Source organism: Athene noctua, chromosome 1, assembly GCF_965140245.1.
Source record: "Athene noctua chromosome 1, bAthNoc1.hap1.1, whole genome shotgun sequence".
Lineage (NCBI taxonomy): Eukaryota > Metazoa > Chordata > Aves > Strigiformes > Strigidae > Athene > Athene noctua.
This window is the reverse complement of record NC_134037.1, coordinates 56396740-56415291: the sequence shown is the minus strand read 5'-3', so window position 1 is coordinate 56415291 and position 18552 is coordinate 56396740. Positions and strand designations below refer to the sequence as shown.

General features: G+C 39.4%; 1 protein-coding gene across 1 annotated transcript in view; it reads right to left on the bottom strand.

Annotated features, from left to right (window-relative positions):
• Window positions 1-17834, bottom strand: part of RFX6 (regulatory factor X6) — a 36254-nt gene extending 18420 nt beyond the window's left edge. The window contains exons 1-6 of the mRNA XM_074923706.1: window positions 17636-17834; window positions 17210-17366; window positions 15479-15602; window positions 13864-13925; window positions 5979-6056; window positions 2929-2956 (exon numbers count right to left, since the gene is read on the bottom strand). Coding sequence (XP_074779807.1) covers window positions 2929-2956; window positions 5979-6056; window positions 13864-13925; window positions 15479-15602; window positions 17210-17366; window positions 17636-17834 — 648 coding nt within the window. The remainder of the gene's footprint in view (window positions 1-2928; window positions 2957-5978; window positions 6057-13863; window positions 13926-15478; window positions 15603-17209; window positions 17367-17635) is intronic.
• Window positions 17835-18552: the final 718 nt, after the last annotated feature.

Below are 18552 nucleotides of genomic sequence, written 5' to 3'. Positions count from 1 at the left end.
TTGAAGTGGCCTTTTCCTACTCCTTTGCATACAGTCAGATTTCACTGAAGTGGGAATAGTGGGTATATAGTGTAACATTTGTTGTAAAAGTGTGCAAAGGGGAGTACTTTCCCATAAATGTTGATTCATGGATGGGAGGCCAGTTTCAAGTGAAATTCTCTTAAATACTGAATTCAGAAAACTATAGCTGACATCCACCATATATATAGCCCTATTTTTATAGGGTGATATGTCTGCCAAAACAGACAGCAAGGAATGAAAGCGTACATTCTGTAAACACACTTTGCCTGTGCTATCTACTATTCAAATACATATAAAGCTCGAAGTCAAAGAAATTGTAGAAAATTAGAAACATTAGTACTAATTCATGTCAATACTTTTACAGTGTTATAATTGCCTATCAGTATCAGGAGGTTTACTTTTTTTAATAACAAGAGTAATCCTAATGATTTTATTATGCAGTTACGCACAAATATATTAAAAGCTCTGATTAAAAGGGATTAGTTAATTTAAAAGAAGGCAGTGATGGTGGTGGGAGGTTTTAAGAGAAGATAATCTGCAATGTTTTTTACCTTGCTAATGGACTTATATGACTGTGCTTCAGTTCTAGGCTTAATATTTTAACCCACTACCACTTGCCCTTTCAATTTAATGCCATCTGTTTCTAATGGCCATTTAACATTAAGATAATGACAGTAATATTATCTGCCTAATTAACCATACAGACTGTAATGGAGCACTAACTGGTTTAGATAAAAGAATTTGCTGATATCTCCCCCTACAGAGAGAATACTAGAAAATGTGATAAAACATACCAGAAGTAAACAGTGTCCCTGGCACTCAATAAGTGTTCATTCAAATGCCATTTACTCAGTATATTTAGACAATCAGTGCTTTAACATCTTTTCAATGTCTTTATGTTCCTTCTGAGAATTACACCTTATGCAATCATTGTAAATCTTTCTGGAATACCTAATTGCATGTACTTTTGAGCAAATGAATAAGGATGTATCACCTGTTCACTTTAATGGAAAGTATGATGCCAAATTTTCAACACACAATGAGGTTGTTAACATTCAGTTTTGACCATAAAAGACATGCTTTTCTTTTAAGACTTGTCTGAATAATTTTAGACAACACAAATCTAGACAATCCAAAATTCATACTTCTTCACTTATTTCCACTGACTTCTCTGTGATTCTTTTTCTGGGAGGACAAAGCTATTGAACTTTGGAGCAGAAACAAGAGAAGGTTTCTGGGACTGTCAGTTCCCCAACAGACTGGGAATGCCACAACAGAGATAGAAGTAAATGTGCATTCATTTATGCCATTTTTCATCCCAAAACTCTGAAAGAATGAATGCTGTAGTAGTGCTCGTGAAAATGTGGGATATGCCATGGCTTCGCACTACCATTTTTTTATAAGATAGTTGATTATCTGAACATGCAGCAGATCTAATCTATCTGAACCTCACTAAAATACTTAACATGGTATCACCATAGGAAATTATTAGTTATGTCGGTGAGAAGGGGATTAGATTAGTACAAGAACCTAAAATGTTTAAGAAACTGACCTGAGCTGAAATGCTAACAGGTTGTGTTGACAGGGAAACTACTGGGTTGAAAAGGGATTGAAGTGAAGATTCTCAAAGATCAGACTTGGGGCTGATCTCATTGAACATTTAATAGATGAAATTGGCTGACATAAGCTAATGAAATCATCAATAAAGAGGAAGACCAAGAGGTCATGTAGAAAGATCTGGATGGCTTTGAGATAATGGCAATAGAGGGGACGAAAATCAATAGAGCAAAGCTACACTCTCAAGAACCAGTAAGAATTTCTGCTATCAGCTAGGAGCTGCTTATCTAAAAATGAAAAAGGAGAGACTTGCTGTGTATCAGTTGATCACAGAGGGTATATTTAGCCTAGTAAATAAAGTGGTGTCAAGAAACATTCCCAGGCAATACTAGAACAGAATGGCCCCTGTCATTCTTTTCTCCCATGCCAGTTAGCAGTTTCCCAAAAAATTCCTAGCCGTGCTTCAACAGTTACTATATTCTAGGGACTCTTCTCCATGGCAACGTGGCTGAAATGAGCCTATGTTGTTTTGTAGGTTCAGGAGTTTAATAATATGGACGCAGGCTATTCCATGCCAGTTGAACTCAGTGTCAAAGAAAAATCCTGGGAGCAATCCTTAACCCTTAATATACAATAATCCATAATCTTCTAGTATAAATATGACCAGAATGACACTGACTATACCCATAGTATACAGTAGTGAAAATGTAGGCTACTTGGGGGAAAAAAACACCACCACCAAAAAAGTAAACACAGCTTTAGGGTTTATCAGAAGGGATATTTCCAATAGACATCGGAGATATGCCATTTACAAGGCTGTATAATTTTTTTTCTATAAAGATATTCAAATCTGAATAAGTACAGTGAAAGGCTATAAGTGACTAAAAGCTGCTGCTTGTTCTGTGTAGCAAGCAAAAGCAGCAAAAAGACATCACAGGAAAATGTCATGAGGAGCAAAAAATTGAGAAATACTATCCCGACCAGGAGTTTATTTAAAAAACCCTCTTTTGGCTTCCATCAGACAAATGAGATTCTCAGAAAGCCCTCCTGCAAAAGTAATGGATGCAAAAAATTAAGCTAGAGTTTGATCCTTTGCTTAAGAGGGTCTATTATGAACCTCTGTGGTTATGGGGAACTGGATTGGAACAGGAACCCCAGAAGGTGTCTTCCAGTCTTATTTTCCTTTGAATATTTAGAGGAGCAAATACTCAGCTTCATGAAAAAGGTTATGCAGTCTAATCTTTAATGAAAAATATTGCTGTAATTTTCAAGGAAGTGAATGTAAATAAAACCACAGGTCACATAATATTTGAATAACAGAAGTGAAAGGAAACAGACTACAGCACTTACCTCATTCTTTAACTTGCTTCCAGAGAACCTTTGAAAATAAACACAATTTATTATTTTTTTATAAGCAGAACATTTTTAGAGTTTGTATATATATACACATAGAAAATAGATATATTAAATAAATCCATTAGAAAAAGTATCACATTTCCCCAAATGTAATTATAATAAAAATCATGTGTTTTTCTTAACATCTTCCATTGGTTTGCAAGGGCCTGAGGATATCAGGAAACCTACTGATGTCTTCTAAAACATGACAATTCAGATCACTGACCAAATAGTAAAGGATAAAACCCAGTTTCAGTTTTTTGTTTGGATCTTTGCAACTTCACAAATAGCAAAAGGGCAGCATAGGTGCAAGTCCATAGGCTCTTTACTAGGAAATTCATAAAGTTTTTGATACAGCTGAGTAAAATCAGAGTAGAAAAAATATATTTAGAATTTACGCTTCTCAAGAAAATGAAGAAATCATAGTGATTTTCCATTCTTTTTTCCCCACAGTGCTATTCTGATGCAGGTGAAATGCATTTCTGAGATCAAAGATTCATTAACTAGCAAAAATGTGTTGCAGTATAGTGAATGTCCTATTAAGAGTCCAACTGAGAGATTCCCAGTGAAGTCACTGGACTCTCAGGCAACTCTTCAGTGAAGAAATTAGAAAGCATGTGTTTTAAATTATAACTACTAAACTAGAGAATGTGTAATGATAGAGATTCTAATGGATCAGCATAATGATAAATGTTGATTGATTATTGTTATTTCCTGTTCTGCTAGCTGCCAACTGATAAGATACTATGGGCAACATGAAGTCTTATAATTATTAGCAGCAATATTGTGATTTCATTCTGTTGAGATGCTCTGCTGGCAGGAGAGAAAACCAGAGGCTGAGCGGATGATCCAGCATATGTTACCTAGAGTTCCCTTGGTTGTTCATAAATGGGTATGAAAGAAGGCATCACTCAGTTGATTACAACGTGGATCCAATTAGCTTCATAGCTGGATGTATTTGTTATGGACTGCGGATTTCCACATGCGCAGCAAAATGAACACAGAATGTACAGCAAAAACATGAGGCAGCATCTGCTAGCATTGTTCTTCCAGTGCCTTAATTGCGAGCTAAAGCTACTCTTCAGACAGTGCTGCTGAAAGTAACGATTTTTGATGTTAGGTATGCTCCTTTCACAGTCCAATGCTTGATATTAAAGGAACCGGGAGGTCAAATTAACAGTGGAATTTAAGGATTTGGCCATCTGCAACCCTGCATTTAAGGACTATTGTGCTCATCTCAATTATGTAAATATTAATACACAAATGCCAATTAAGTTTGAAATGGCAGTAGAAGCCTAGTTGTATTTAGGCAACTAAACTGAGGCCCATTGCCCTTTCTAATCTTTTGACAAACTGCATCTAACATGCCCTGTGCTAAAGGCCTCCATATGCCTATATTTGTGCATGGACATGGTGTGATCTGATACCATTATCAACACATATATTTTCCCTGACTATTCCCCAAGCTTGTTTCAGGAACCATTTTTATAGCTCACCTACCAGAACAGACAATGGACAAATGACAGATTTTATGATGGATCATTATATGCAGCAGCCAGCAATTTGTAGATTTACACTCAATTTTGAATCCCCACACTGCTTGATTCTTTCCTTAGCCAGAAGCTTGTTCTCAACTCCAAGCTACTGCATCAGTCTCTTCACACAGACAAATTCAACTACAGTGATGGCCCAGACTGTGCAAAATGAGCATTTAAGCTTCTGTTCTAAATCAGCTAGGGAGGCAATTTGACTGCTGAACATTCAACATCTTGTACATAAGAAAGCAAGTCCTAACACAAAGAAAGTTTCCTAATTAGTGAATCTAGTCAGCACTCCTGAAAATCTTGGAGAGTATCTGTGCCATCTTTATGTGAGTGTATATTGTCAGAAATCCAGCTGGGGGGAATTTTGCAGAACCTCCACTTTCTTTGCAATCATTGTTGGTACACTGTCCAAGGACAGAGCTTTACATGAAAAGGGCACTGGCTGACATAAAGCTGAGGACTAAGATTGATTATATTCCCTTAAATGAAAATAACTGTCTTTTAGTTAATTGAATGAGCAATTTGTTCAAGACAATTCTGTATTATGAAACAATCTAATCTCACTGTGTACTAGCAACATTTTCACAGCTCTGGATAAATACTGGACAAGGAAATGGCCTATTCCAGTCTGTTATACCGTAAGTAAGTCCTGCAGTGGAGAGATCCCTCCTTTTAAGCATCATTGGCAACATTACCATCAATTTTTACACTTGTCCTATTGTTTGGAAAAAGTCTCTTTGGATATTACCTAAATCTGCCAGCAACCGAATTTTCTGTGTGTGATGATAAACTGATTTATTCCTTTCCTTTCTGAGAGTCCCCACTTATACAGGTATACTGCTGTAGACAATGAAAGCCGTCATTCAAGCCATATGTGAACAGAGACATTTGTTTTACGAACTATTAATCTTTGGCAAACCAACAGGCAGCTATCGTAACGTATTGATTCTGCTAGCTGTCCCTTAAATAAATATAATTAGAGCTTCCTGGGTTAGGTTTAAACTGATATTAGCCAGTCAAAGGACCTGTAAATATTAATCTACGCTGACCCCTCCCTTCTGCCCACAGGTGCCAGCTTCACACCGTTCTCCAGACGTTTCATAATGGGAAGCTGTCCTGGGGAAAGAACTCAGAGAGTGACACGCAAGCAAACAGAATGAGACAAGTGTTCTGGAAATGGCATTTTGCTGCCTCACAAGAACTTGAACAAATCCTGTGCTGTTAGAAGTTGATGCAGCTCTGCGCTGACTGCGGTGGGGCCATGATGGAAGACACCAGCAAAAGATCTAGACCAACCTCTTAAAACAAAATCAATGTCTTTAGGAAGCAAACCACTACTTAAATCTAGGAATGCCAGACATATGCTGCAATACTAGTTCTGGTATCAACAAAAATTAGTGTCTTAAGAAAGGTTCAGGTTAGACCTTCCCTGACTAAGTCTCAGAAGTTATGTTATTGTACCTGGTTAAGCCTTTTCCAGAATACACAGAGTGGTAGTATGCACTGCTTTCTTTAATGCCAATTCCATAATAGTGATACCTGTGGAAAAAAAAAAAAAAAGAGGAGTGTTTATGAGTGATGTGTCAAGAGAAGGAAACTATCAAACTGATTTTCAATGCTTTCTAAAAACTTCTCTTAACAGTGTCTACCAATTTCTTTCACTGACATCAAACAAAATCTGGTCTCAGAGAAAACAGTATTGTCGTGATTTGATCCAAAATTCAAGGACAGGATATTCTTTAAATTTAAAACACTTTCTCTCTTACAAGAATGTAGCTGGGACAGCAGATCTCCTAGAAACGTTACATCTCTTTTCCCTAATGTGTATTCTCTTTCATTTTACTTCATTTTTTGAAAGTGTGCTGTGTTTGAATCTACAAGGATTATTTTATCAGGCTTACCACTGTTATATTTACACAGTCCCACAGAGCACTTCTCAGTTGAAAATAACTCCCCAGTGTACCCTATAAACTAGTGTTCAGCCTCCTGTGACTGAAAATACTCATCCATCCATTTTTCTCTGAGGTTGTAGGCTGACTGATTTTGAAGTATTCAGCCACTTAAGCAATTCTCATCCACATTTGTCTCCCTTGCTGCTCCTCTGGAGATTACTGCTCCCAAACAGAGCTGGAAGAAGGAGACATGTGCCTATCACTCAGGCTCTGCAGTGCTGAGCCCAACACCTTAACCAAAGACACTGGAGAGGGTGGGTTGGTGATAAGAAAACTGGCTATGGAGTGGATACTTACTGCTTCCCACTGTTTTTGCTACAGAAGAAGTGACCTTCAGGAGAAGGGCAGGAGAGCAAGCTGGGGGCAGCTTTCTTTACCAGTCATAGCAAAGTTTGCTTAAGTTCATCTATCCAAGGTGATAGGACCTGTCTTAGAAATTCCACTCAATAGATTTAAAAACTGATTTTGTCAAACTGAATTTGTCTAAGAATGTTATGGACAGTATACTCAGGTTAATTTGTTTTTTACTAAAATTAGCTTGAAAACACCATGACCGCTGCTTTAACTGAACTGCTTCAAAGTAACACTTGTAGTTCAAGTACATTGTGTGTAAACCAAGCCTAACGCAGAGGTAACACTTTGCAACGCATTACACTAATGTCACTGAAACTTCTCAAAAGCTTGAAGAAATGCACTCTCAAGACACAAAACTCCCGGCAAATAGCTCACAGAACACATAAATAAGTTTTCTGCTCATCTCTGCTGTTCCTAGTGATGTCCGTTAAAAAAAATCACAATCTTACTGTTTGTTCTTGTATGTGACAGTCACAGATAAGAACAAAACCTTAAAATGCTTTATATTTACAAAGCTGACTAAAGGCATTAGGTACAAATGATATTTAAGAAGATGTTAATTAAGGTGATATATTTGCTTAGCCTAGGTGGCTTTGAAAATCTCAGCTGAAATAGTCATTCTGTTTCTGGACAGTCTGTTGTGTGCATTCAGGATTTTACAGCCAAGAAACATGACAGAAAGTGGCTACTGTTAAACATCACAGCTTTTATTGCTTGCTTGAAACTGATGAGTCTATATAATGCCACTAGATCACAGTGGCACCTGACAACCCATAGGAAGGACAAAAGTTTCTCCCCTATTTCTTTACTGTTAGTTTTCTTGTCCCCTACGTGCATTTTTCTGAAGGATAGTAATGTGGTGAACTGACCATTTTTAAATACCTGCTAATACTCAGAAGCTCAGACTGCTTATGACCATCTGCTCATAACAGTTCCCCTTTTATCTGTTAAAGTCAGGGTTGGCTGATCAAAGCAAAGTGAGACCTCAAGATGGTTTAGGATGCCAATGGGACCTTTCATTCAATGTCTAATGTCAGACTGCTGTCCTCCAGTCTACATACAGTGAACCCATGTGTCACCTGTGTTGCGAGTTAAAGTCCTGATGGTTTTCAATCGCTACGTTTAGTTTAGGACTATTAAAGAGACAGACTTGGCCCGAAGACCTAGATCTGGAAATTCCTAATATTTGACAGAGTTCTTACACAAATGCTAAAGGCATGAACATTTTTTCTTCTTGCATGAAAAGGAAGTCATTTTAGATGTGACACAAGAGGCATTGAAAATATACATGTATGGATTCTTCAAAATAACAGCATTTACTTAGTCTTGACATTGCGAGGTTTGTGCATTGAACAGGATGAAAAACAAAATAGAGCTGTGGTTGCTTCTTTAACAATGTTATCTGCACATTTGTCATTGGCCATGTAAGCAAGCAGTTGCCTACATCTCATTCCAGTTCCCTAAATCTCCCAGTTTCAATCACATGCCATTTTTTAAATTCTAAAAATAAAATTTCACTCCCACCACAAATTTGGAATTCCCCCCTGCTAAAGTTGGAGTGGGCCAGAGGCAAGGAAAAGCATTACTTTTTTACGAAGTTAGGATTCAATATCTAGATTATTCAATATCTAATTCAATATTAACATATTTGGGCTAGAACCAGGAACTGCTGCATGATTTGTATTCTCAGGCTTCCAGTGGTAGACAATATACTTGTTCCTGTTCTGGAATGCCCCAAGATATCAGAATTTACCATTGTGACATATTGTTATGTAAAGAATAGATATTTACTGTACCTATTCTGTGTGTATTAATGGCATAGCAGTTATCATTCTGATTGCCTTCAGCAATTTATGTAGCTGAATTTTAGTACTAAAAAATACAGCTTTCCAGTCATGACACAGAAGCAATCAGAACAATTATAATCTGTACTTTCCAAGTTCTGTCTGGCATACTTCACAGAGTAATAAGATGTGAAGATTTTTATTCTCTTACAAACCAAAGTCATTAACTGAATAGCTTATTTTAGGCTCCCTGTTGAGAGTAGTACACCCATTCCAGACACACTGATAGCATCTTTAACCTACAGCTTCAAGTACCTTCTTTCTGTCTCTTTATATGTATATTTCTATGTGTATATACAGTATATATGTATTTTACTGTTTATATTTCTATTTTATAATTAATAAAATGAAACCTGTCATCATAAGGAACTTATTCTCACTTTTGTAACAAACCTTTTAAAAAACAAGCTGCATTGCTTTCCTCTTTTAATTTCAGTGGCTTGTTGTAACATATGTTCCTACGCAACTAGTAGCCCTGATTTTAGCATACACTGACACAAATGATAGCTGATAAGGAAATGATAGGCTTAAGCTGTTCAGGGACTTGCAATAACTTGTTATCACAGGGCCAGCTGCCATATCAGTTTTATTAACCCACTAAATCACTCCTAATAAATAAGATAATAGTTTTCAGACATGATGGATAAAAGCTAAGATTCATCATTGATCAAAGTCTGCAAAGAAATTAAATTGTAACTTGAGCTCAAACAGTCTTCTGTGTGTATGATCTGAGCAGTATGTACGTCCTCCTGAAGAGCTGCTCCAGGTAATTCATGTATTGTGAAAGTTATAACTGAATTCTAGCAGTGACAACATATGTTCAACATTACCTATGCAAAAAGGAGGATTCAGAACCTGCGGCACAGACAACTGTTGCCTACGAAATACTCATCTAAGAGAACAGTTTGCAGTATTTACTGTGCTGGTCTTCCGCTCAGCAGGACTGGAGAAAACTTCCCCTACATTCAGTAATCTGGAGTGATTAGCATGGGCATGAGAGATGTATGAACTTTGTTAACAAAATTGTGTCCGATATGTTGTACCTTCTTGGTCAAATGTTTAAATAAGTGTTTTGGTATTGACACTTTTGTACATATGGGTTATTGAATGTAAACACAGAGAGAGAGAGAGAGAGAGAGACTCTGACTTGAAGTTCTAGGTCTTATTAGATCTGGTTTAAGTCTCCTTTGCCCAGAACTGGAGATGACAAATGCTGCTTGGAATCAGAGAAGGAACTCACAGTTTGTATCTCACACCTTAGAACAGAACCTGTATCCCACACCTTAGAGCAGGAGTTCTTTTTCTAATCCAATTCATGCTCATGAGAATGCTAGAAAGAGCTTAGCCTTGTTCTGCTGTGGGAGAAAACCAATTTCTGTCAACTTGAAGATGATGGAAAAACAAACTGATTTTCTTTGCTTTCTTCTGGCCACAGCCAGGTGCTATCAATAGGTTACCATGTACACATGCAGTGTCCAGTAAGATGCTTTATTCCTGGGGAGTTAGCTTCTCTTTGCAATATAAGAAAAATTACTCCATTGTGGAGGAAGTGTGTTTTTTCTTTCATGCTTTTGCAGCATCTGGCTCAGTAGAGCCCTGGACAATGATCAGAGCTCCTAGGCAATGCTGCTATATGAAACATCACTATCAGGAATAGTTAGCACTATTACTGCTCCTACTAACATTATATTGAAATAATGATAGCAACAACAGAAACAAAACAATGTCACTACAATACCATGCTTAATAAAACAGGATTTAATTGCTAGTAAGAATTGTTTCTTACCAGTCCCAGTAATCCAGCTTTGTTTAGCACAGAAACAGTTTAAAACATTTAGAGTCCGTGCTGACATAAAAGCAGAGGGTAACTAGGCATTTACTGAAACTGATGAACAGTGCTTTAATTTGCTTATTAATTTAATAGAAATACTTCTGTAGATTGTATTTGTGTGACTAACTGCCACCTGGTGAAAGCCAGAATGAATTTGTTTCTTGGTGAGTCTGTGGTTCTGAGGGGAATACGGTCCACAACATCAGAGATAGATAAATAGACAGTCAGAGATCATTATTTATACTGCCACTTTTCTATGACCACTTGCTGCTGTATTCAGTCTCTGAACTGGAAATACTGTAACTTGTGCCTTTTGTAAGGTTCTTTTTTGCACAGCAAGAACAATTGTAAATGCATCTTTGGAAATGGGAATTACAGAGGAAAAGTCTCTGAAGAAAACTCTGATGGAAAAAAAAAGAGAAACAAATGCCAGATGTTCAAACAAAACCTGCTAATGCCTCATCCCTTTGAGGAGATTGTCCAAGAACAGTTAATCCATATGAAAATATGGCACATAATGCCACCAAGGTCAATATGAATATGGGATCTGTTGAAGAATTGCTGGGCATGAGGTATTTCTGTGATAATACTGTTAAATGCCTTAGAAAAAAAGAGGAAAATAGTGACACATGTCCCAACACAATTAATTTTGTAGCTAGATTCCTATGTCAAATACTAGATTTGGAACATAATCCTTTACTTAATAGAGGTTGATTTACTGTGCTTTAAATTATGCAGACACGTGATATGTTTTGGAAGTTTGGATCCTGATTGGATCTTGTTTATCAATTCATTGGATATGTCAGAACAAAAATATAATGAGCATTTGGGAGACTTTTCCCCTTGTATTATCTCATTCATTACAATTTGAAAGAGGTTCTCCAAATATGTTGGGTTATGAACCTAAGACTTTACCAAGGCATTGATAAATTAGTAGGTTGTCAAATATTCCTGCACAGATTGTGAATGCCAGATCTCCTAAAATCTTAAACACAACACCAGCAGCAAATGTCCATCTGCAAAGCTAAATCTACATCAGAATATGCCTGTAACCATAGCTGAAGTTCATGACGGCAGACAGTACATGAAATCTCTCTGTTCTATAAATAACCTTTCTAATAGTAACTATCTTCAGAACCACTCTATTGGGCATCTATAGGTCATCTACAAAAAAAAAAAAAAGAGGTGAACTTCAGTTCCAGCTTCCCTCTATTCAATGCAGACTGTGTACTCTCTCCTGAAAAAAAGTCAATTAATTATAAATTTGTAAGACTGTGACAGAAACTATTTTTTCCTGTGTTAAAAAAGGACAAATATTCTATGTAGGCTTTATTTTCTTTGGATTTTATTTTTATTAATGATTATTTAAAATAAATACTTGAGACATACTCAAGAAATAGGATGTATGTAAACATTTGGAATTTAAATTCTTCCCCACATTCGTTTATAATGCAACGAAACCTAAAATTCACAAATGATATCTCCAATGCATTCTTCAGCAAAACTAAGGTAGAATCAACTGGCTATTTTTCATATTTCTAAGGCAGGAATAAAACCAAGCATAACAACATGAAACAACCCCTCAAAATTATACAAGTAAACAATGCATCTTTCAGACATTCCTACTATTTTGCAAAGCACTTAGGAAAACCAGTCTTGTACTTTTTTTCCTTTTCGGTCTCCTTTTGTTTAGAGCTTTGCTTATAAATTACTGAAAGACAAGAGTTAACTTTGTCTTTCAAGGCTAAGTTATTCAAAATAAAGTGTTTTTCCAAACAAACAAAATATTTTAGTTTCTTCTGTTAATACCAGTATTCTGGATTTCTTATTCATCAGCAAAATGTTTCTTTGCTAATATTCTGGAGATTGTTTTTTTATTTCAGTAAACCATCAACTCTGCGCTGTCTTCTGTAAGTCAAGGATAGTTTCCTGAATCTTATTCAGTAAGTACCTAAACACATTTGTAATTTTAAGCATGAGAAAAATCCTAGGGCTACTTACATATTTACAGGCATGCATCTCCTAAAATATAGGCATTAATAATAAATGTTTAATTTTTGTGTATGCACAGAAAGCTGGACACAATATCTATCTTAATTTGATCCTCGTAACAATGTCTTATTTTTAGGAAAACCTACTTTGAAATCAATAGAAATATATAGATCTGGTCCAAATTTGATTTGGGATTGAAAACCATTAGGTTTTTGGAGTTACTTTAAAAGAACAAAATTATTAACTAGCCTTATTTTATGTTGAATGGCATGGCCATGCTATTTAGGTTTAAATATTTTTTTTTTTAATTGGATATTGATAAACACTGAAAGAACAGTTTAAAGCAAAACACTCGGGAAAGCTCAGAGCCAATCTTGGTTCCAGGCAATACAGAGAACCACTGTATTTGTGACTCCCCAAATAGGGATGGAAGTTTCCTAGAGTTACCTAACTCATAGCTTGGTGCTAGCAATGCCCTAGAGCATTATTTCGACTTCTCTACATTCCTCATATCAATACACCGCACGTTTTTTCACTTCCTTAAGAGGCAGCATTCCCCTACTAAAAAGCAAAATCAGACTGGGGACAATTCATCAGTCCTTCCTCAGCAATCTTGATATCAGGACGTAGGAGGGAGGGTGGATGTAAGGGAATATGTTGTTACCACTGCTCGTAACAGTTTTACACTAACTTTACCATGGCCAAAAGCATAATGCCAGAAACAGAACTAATAAAAATTTCACCACAGGGATATATAATTATCCGTATCTATTCCTACAGCCTAATATTCCACAGATCAAATATACAAATTGGATATATTTGATACATTATTTATGAAATGACTACACTATAGGTTGTGTACTTTTCAGAGTTGTTATAAATTACCCACAACAAAGAGCAGACTTGCACTTTTTTTCTCAGTTTAAGACAAAGCTTTTTTCTAGTGTCTTTAAATGAATCCATACTGTTATGGATAGAACACACTGAAAGTTGTTAAGTTTGCAAAAGGCAAACAAAATCAGTTAAACTGCACGTTATTTATAGGAAGATGAGCAGGTCTAACAAAGATATATGTATTATATAACCTTTTTCATATGTAACATTTTGAGATATATTTGCAACAAATGCATGGCTCTATAAATATAATGACAAGTTTTAGAAGCTTAATCAATTCAACTTTAGAAATTATGCCTGAAGTAGTGTTTTCAGATTTGAACTCTCTGTCAGTTTCATCATGTACAAGAAAGTTACCACTTGCAGCTTGTCATCGGAATAAATCCCCCTGCCAAATAGTATATGTTATGGAGACATGGAAATACATGTCACTCCTCGAATGTATTTTCTAAATGGATAAACACATAATTGTGCCTTACTTTGAATGGCCCCTTGTTCCAAGCCGCCTTGTGGTAAGGAGAGGGAATTTCTGACGAATGGTCTAAAGAGAAAATAACTGTATTAATTTCTAACACGGATATACTTTCTTAGTAATATGTTTCTAGAAAAATCTTAGTGTAAAAATATTGTCTAATGTAGTCCATGAATAAATATTTGTGGCACTTATGTCACAACATAAACAATTAAGCATGTTTTACACTGCAGGGGTCCTTCTATCCTTGTCCATCTTGCTGACTATCTCCAGTCTTCCCACCCACAAACTCCTTCCCACCCTTCCCACCTGTTCTTCCTTTCTGTTTTCACTTCTGTGATTTAAAATCTAGTTTTCTTCACCAGGATCCTGTTTCATTCAGGTCCCTAAAGTACAACTGTGTCTTTTGCTTCAGAGATCTAAACCAAACCAAGGAAAGATCTGCCCTCTAGCTATTCTGTTTTCAGAGTCAAACTACTAAAAATAAATTGATTTTTGACATGAAAAATGAAATCTGAAGGTTAAAGCAAGCAAATAGTTGCCTCACAGGTACTTCTGTGTCTACACTGTCAAAGTGCTCAACAGTCTTAAACTTACTTATGCTCACCAAAACCCTGTGGAAGCTTCTGTTAGATCTATGCTCCACGTAAAGAACTCAGGTTATGTGATTTAATCCAAGTCAAGCAAAATATTCTGTCACTGGATTGAGATTAGTGCCCTAAAAACATCCTACTCTTCCTGTAAAGGAAGATGCTTAACGTGAAAGAATTATTAAGTAAAAAAGTAATTCAGTAATAGAAGTAGATCTAGTAGATACATCTGATAGATTACCATTGGAACAATGTTTAAATGGAAATCTGTTGTCTTCCTCATTTATACCAAAGCTGTGTAACGAAAATTAGACATACACTTTCTCAGTATACCTCATTCAAGAGGAAAAAATTAGTAAGTGAACATTTTATGAACTGGATTTTAAATCCATTATTATTATTTAATTAAATTAATGCATTTTGCTATGTATGAACAATGACTAGATCAGTAGTGTTTAAAAAAAGATGATCCTTGAAGCAGTTTGGGTTTCCTGTTTCACTAACTACTCAGGATTTAATCTGGTAAGTTTACATCTCCCTTTCATTAAATTATTTCAGGATTAATTGTAGAGAAGGGTGGAAAAGAGGATGAATCAACAATTTTTCATTCAGGAGCTCTTTGTGTTATTAATTTTTATTCCCTCTCGTATTGCTTCTTGTGTCACATCTCACTTTACACTGCCTTTAGTATAATTAAAAAGTGTCTTCCATGTCAGATCTGGCATTGTGGAAAGAACCCTATTGATGTCATCATCTTTTTGACAAAAAAAAAAAAAAAAAAAAAAAAAAAAAGGTCTCAAAGACAATGCCTTTTTTGTATGAAATAACAATAAATCAAAGAGCATTTCAGCTTTATTCTCCTAAAGTTGATGTCATGAAATCACTTCGTATGGAACAGTGTAGGTAGTTTGACTCCATGTACATTAGCAGTAGAAAACATGTGAATTTGAGAGGAATTTTGACACAGGTGTACTAAATTGTGATTCTACAAAAGACATAATCTAACGAATTATGAAGGCATTCAGTCTTTACCTTTCCAAAAGTTGCAGCACAAGCAGGTTCCAACTTCTCTTTTCTGCAAAAGTCTAAATAATGTGCATAAAGGATGCATCTTGGTAAACAAACTCCTTCACAGACAATGTAGTTTTCTTCCAGCCTGTATAGAGAAAGAAACTGCAAGAGTAAGAAGCAACATGCCAAGTCTCCCAATTTCATTTTCTTTCTGGTTTTTGGTACTGTCCTTTTTTTATTATTATTATTTTTATTTTATTTTACTGAAGAATTAGATGAGATCACACAGATTAGTTTCTCCTGAACAAGTCAGATCTACAGACTGACTCCACACTTGGTGCTTTGGTTAGTTGCAGAATATGGAAAACCTGGGGCCAGGTCCCTTTTCTTAATGAGTCTTTTTCAATGTCTGGACTTTTTTGCTTTACATAAATAATTAAATGATCCTCACCTAAGAGCCAGCCTTGCTCTGAAAATAAGAGCACTAACTAGACTATGAAAGCCTTGGGTTTAAGTCTGTTCTTTGTGTAGATCAGGGACTTGAACTTAGATCTTCTGTTCCACTGTACCTCTAACACCTGGACTAATGTTTCTTTTCTTCCTACTTTTGATTTTTAATTTCCATGCTGGACCTGAAACTGTTTCTTGATCAAATCATACTGAAAAGAAACAAACTTTTTTTGAAGAGGGTGTATTTTTATGTAGCTTCACAATCAGTTTACACAGAATACAAGTGCCTAGTGATGGTCATTAAAGTAAAATTTTTAAAACTGAAGTAAAAAACCTGGCTGTCTTCACTTGAACTGAACTCTTGGTAACAGCTGGGTATTTCACTGTTGTCCTGTTTCTTTTCTTTATCAGTTTACATTATTTGCTACTCCTGGGATGATGTTCAATAAATTTATTTCTCAAATTACACAAATCTGTAAGAAAATACTGTGTAGTAAATGCTGCATACTGAGTAATTTTGCACTGACTCACCAGACTTAAATCCTTACAATTTACACTCAGATGTCAGACATAAACTAGACTAAGAAACTCGATGATTAGGATTACTCTCATTTTTCAGTGAGAAGGAAAACCATCTAGATTCACAGTCTGCATTTGGTAACTGTTTCCATTTAATTCAACAGCACTCCTCCCTAATTTCAAGCGTGCTTTAACAGAAACATTTATCAATTAATGTCTGCAGAATTTGACCTCTTATTTGGTTAATTTTTGCCCAGAAAGAAAAGAAGTAAAGCTAGGGCTTCCATGGATGGTAGAATATCACGTAAAAAAATACATTATAAGACAGTGAAAATCTAACAGTCATAGACTTAAAAGATAATCAAAACATCCCCTCATATATGCAGTTCTTAAGTCATTTCTACATTTTTTCGATACACTTCATCAGTGGCCACGTACTGTGAGAATCCGAGAGAGATTTCTGTTAACGGATAAACCTGCGCTAATTTTAAAAAAATCAGAAACTTGGGGGTGGATGTCCTTACTTGCAGACGAGGCTCATCCGATAAAAACCCAACTAACCAAACACCCCACAACCGACATATATTCCTGAAAGAGCCGTGAGACGTAACCCTCCTTGCCGGCTCAGCTTTTCGAGAAGCGTCCCTCTGGGCCCGGGGGACAGACACACCGGCCCGGTCCTGCCGGCGGCTGCCGGCCCGGGGAAGACGCGGGGTGGCCGCGCCGAGCGGCCGGGCCGGTGGCCCCGGGGCGGGCAGCGGGGTCTGGCCGCCGGAGCCCTACCATTGCAGGGTGAGCTGCGTCTGCTTCTTCTTGTCCTTCATGATCTGCGTGATGCTCTTCTTCGCAGACGGGCTCTGCTCCGCGGCTTTTAGCGCGCCGTCCCGACTACCCGCATCCTCTTCTTCTGAGGAGAGCGCTTCGCTGTGAAAGCGTGTTTCTGAGCGCCGGGGGAACAAGAAGAGAAACCCCCGGGCTTCGTTACGGTCTGGCAGCACGCCGCCTCCCCCCGGCGCGACGGCAGCCCTGCGGGCATCCGGTTAACCGCCCGCCCGCCCGCCGCTGCCCGAGGGGACGGGCCCGGCCGCCCCGAGCCCGCGCAGCCATCCCCGCCTTACCTCGCGTCCCCGCTGGGTCCCCGAGCGGCAGCGACGAGCCCCGAGTCCCCCCCGCCCGCAAAGGGAGCGCCGCCGGCACCCCGCCTCTTACCTGACTTGATGCCGGCGGGCAGCGCCGGCTCCGGGAGCCGCCTCTCGGCGCCCACCGCGGCGCAGAGCCCCTCCTGGGCGTAGGGCAGCGCGCCTCGCCCCAGCAAGCCCGCGTAGCAGTCCTCCTGCGCGGCGGCCGACACGGCCTGCGCGGCCGGCAGGTGCAGGAAGGCGTCCTCTTGCCCGGGCCCCTTGGCCATGCTCCTCACCGGCGCCCGCTCTGCCCCGCCGCGGCGCGAGCGGCGCCCATGGGCGGCGGGGGGGGACGGGGCGCGACGGGGCGGTAGCGGCGGCCTCAGAGGGCGGGGGGCGCCGGCTCAGGCATGGGCCGCGCCGGCCGCTGGCGCGGGGCTCGGGCGCCTCGGCCAAGCGCCGCCGCCCGCAGCGTGCGGGGAGAGAGGCGACGCGGCGGCGGCGGGGGACGGGTGTGCCCTGGGGCGCCTTCCAGCGGGGCTGCACGGCTCCCGGGCGCGCAGGGGCGGCCGGGCCCGCGGCGCCACCCCCTCCTCACGGCAGCTCCCCCGCGCCCGCGGAGGGGGCGCCGCCTTGGGTGGGGTCCCGGCGGTCGCTGTCGGGCGGCGGCGGGCAGCTCTCCCGCCCCGTCCCTGCCGCCGCCTCCCGCCCGCCGCGGCGCGCAGTGAGGCTGGTCGCGCCGGGCCGGGAGGGGACGGGCCGTGGCGGAAGGCCCGGGAGGTTCGGGGGAGCCGGCCCGCAGCGGATCTGCTGGGGACTTAATCATTAACTCCCGCCGGCGGCGGCGGCTCTCGCTTGTGTGAAGGAGCAGCGCTCGGCCCGCCGCGGCAAAGGGACGGGGGCGGCCGCGGGGGCCCCCCTCATCCCCCCCGGGGAGGGCGAGCGGCGGCCGACGGGCCCTCGGCCCCTCGCAGCAGCCTCCTGACAGCCGCAAGGCGAAGAGCA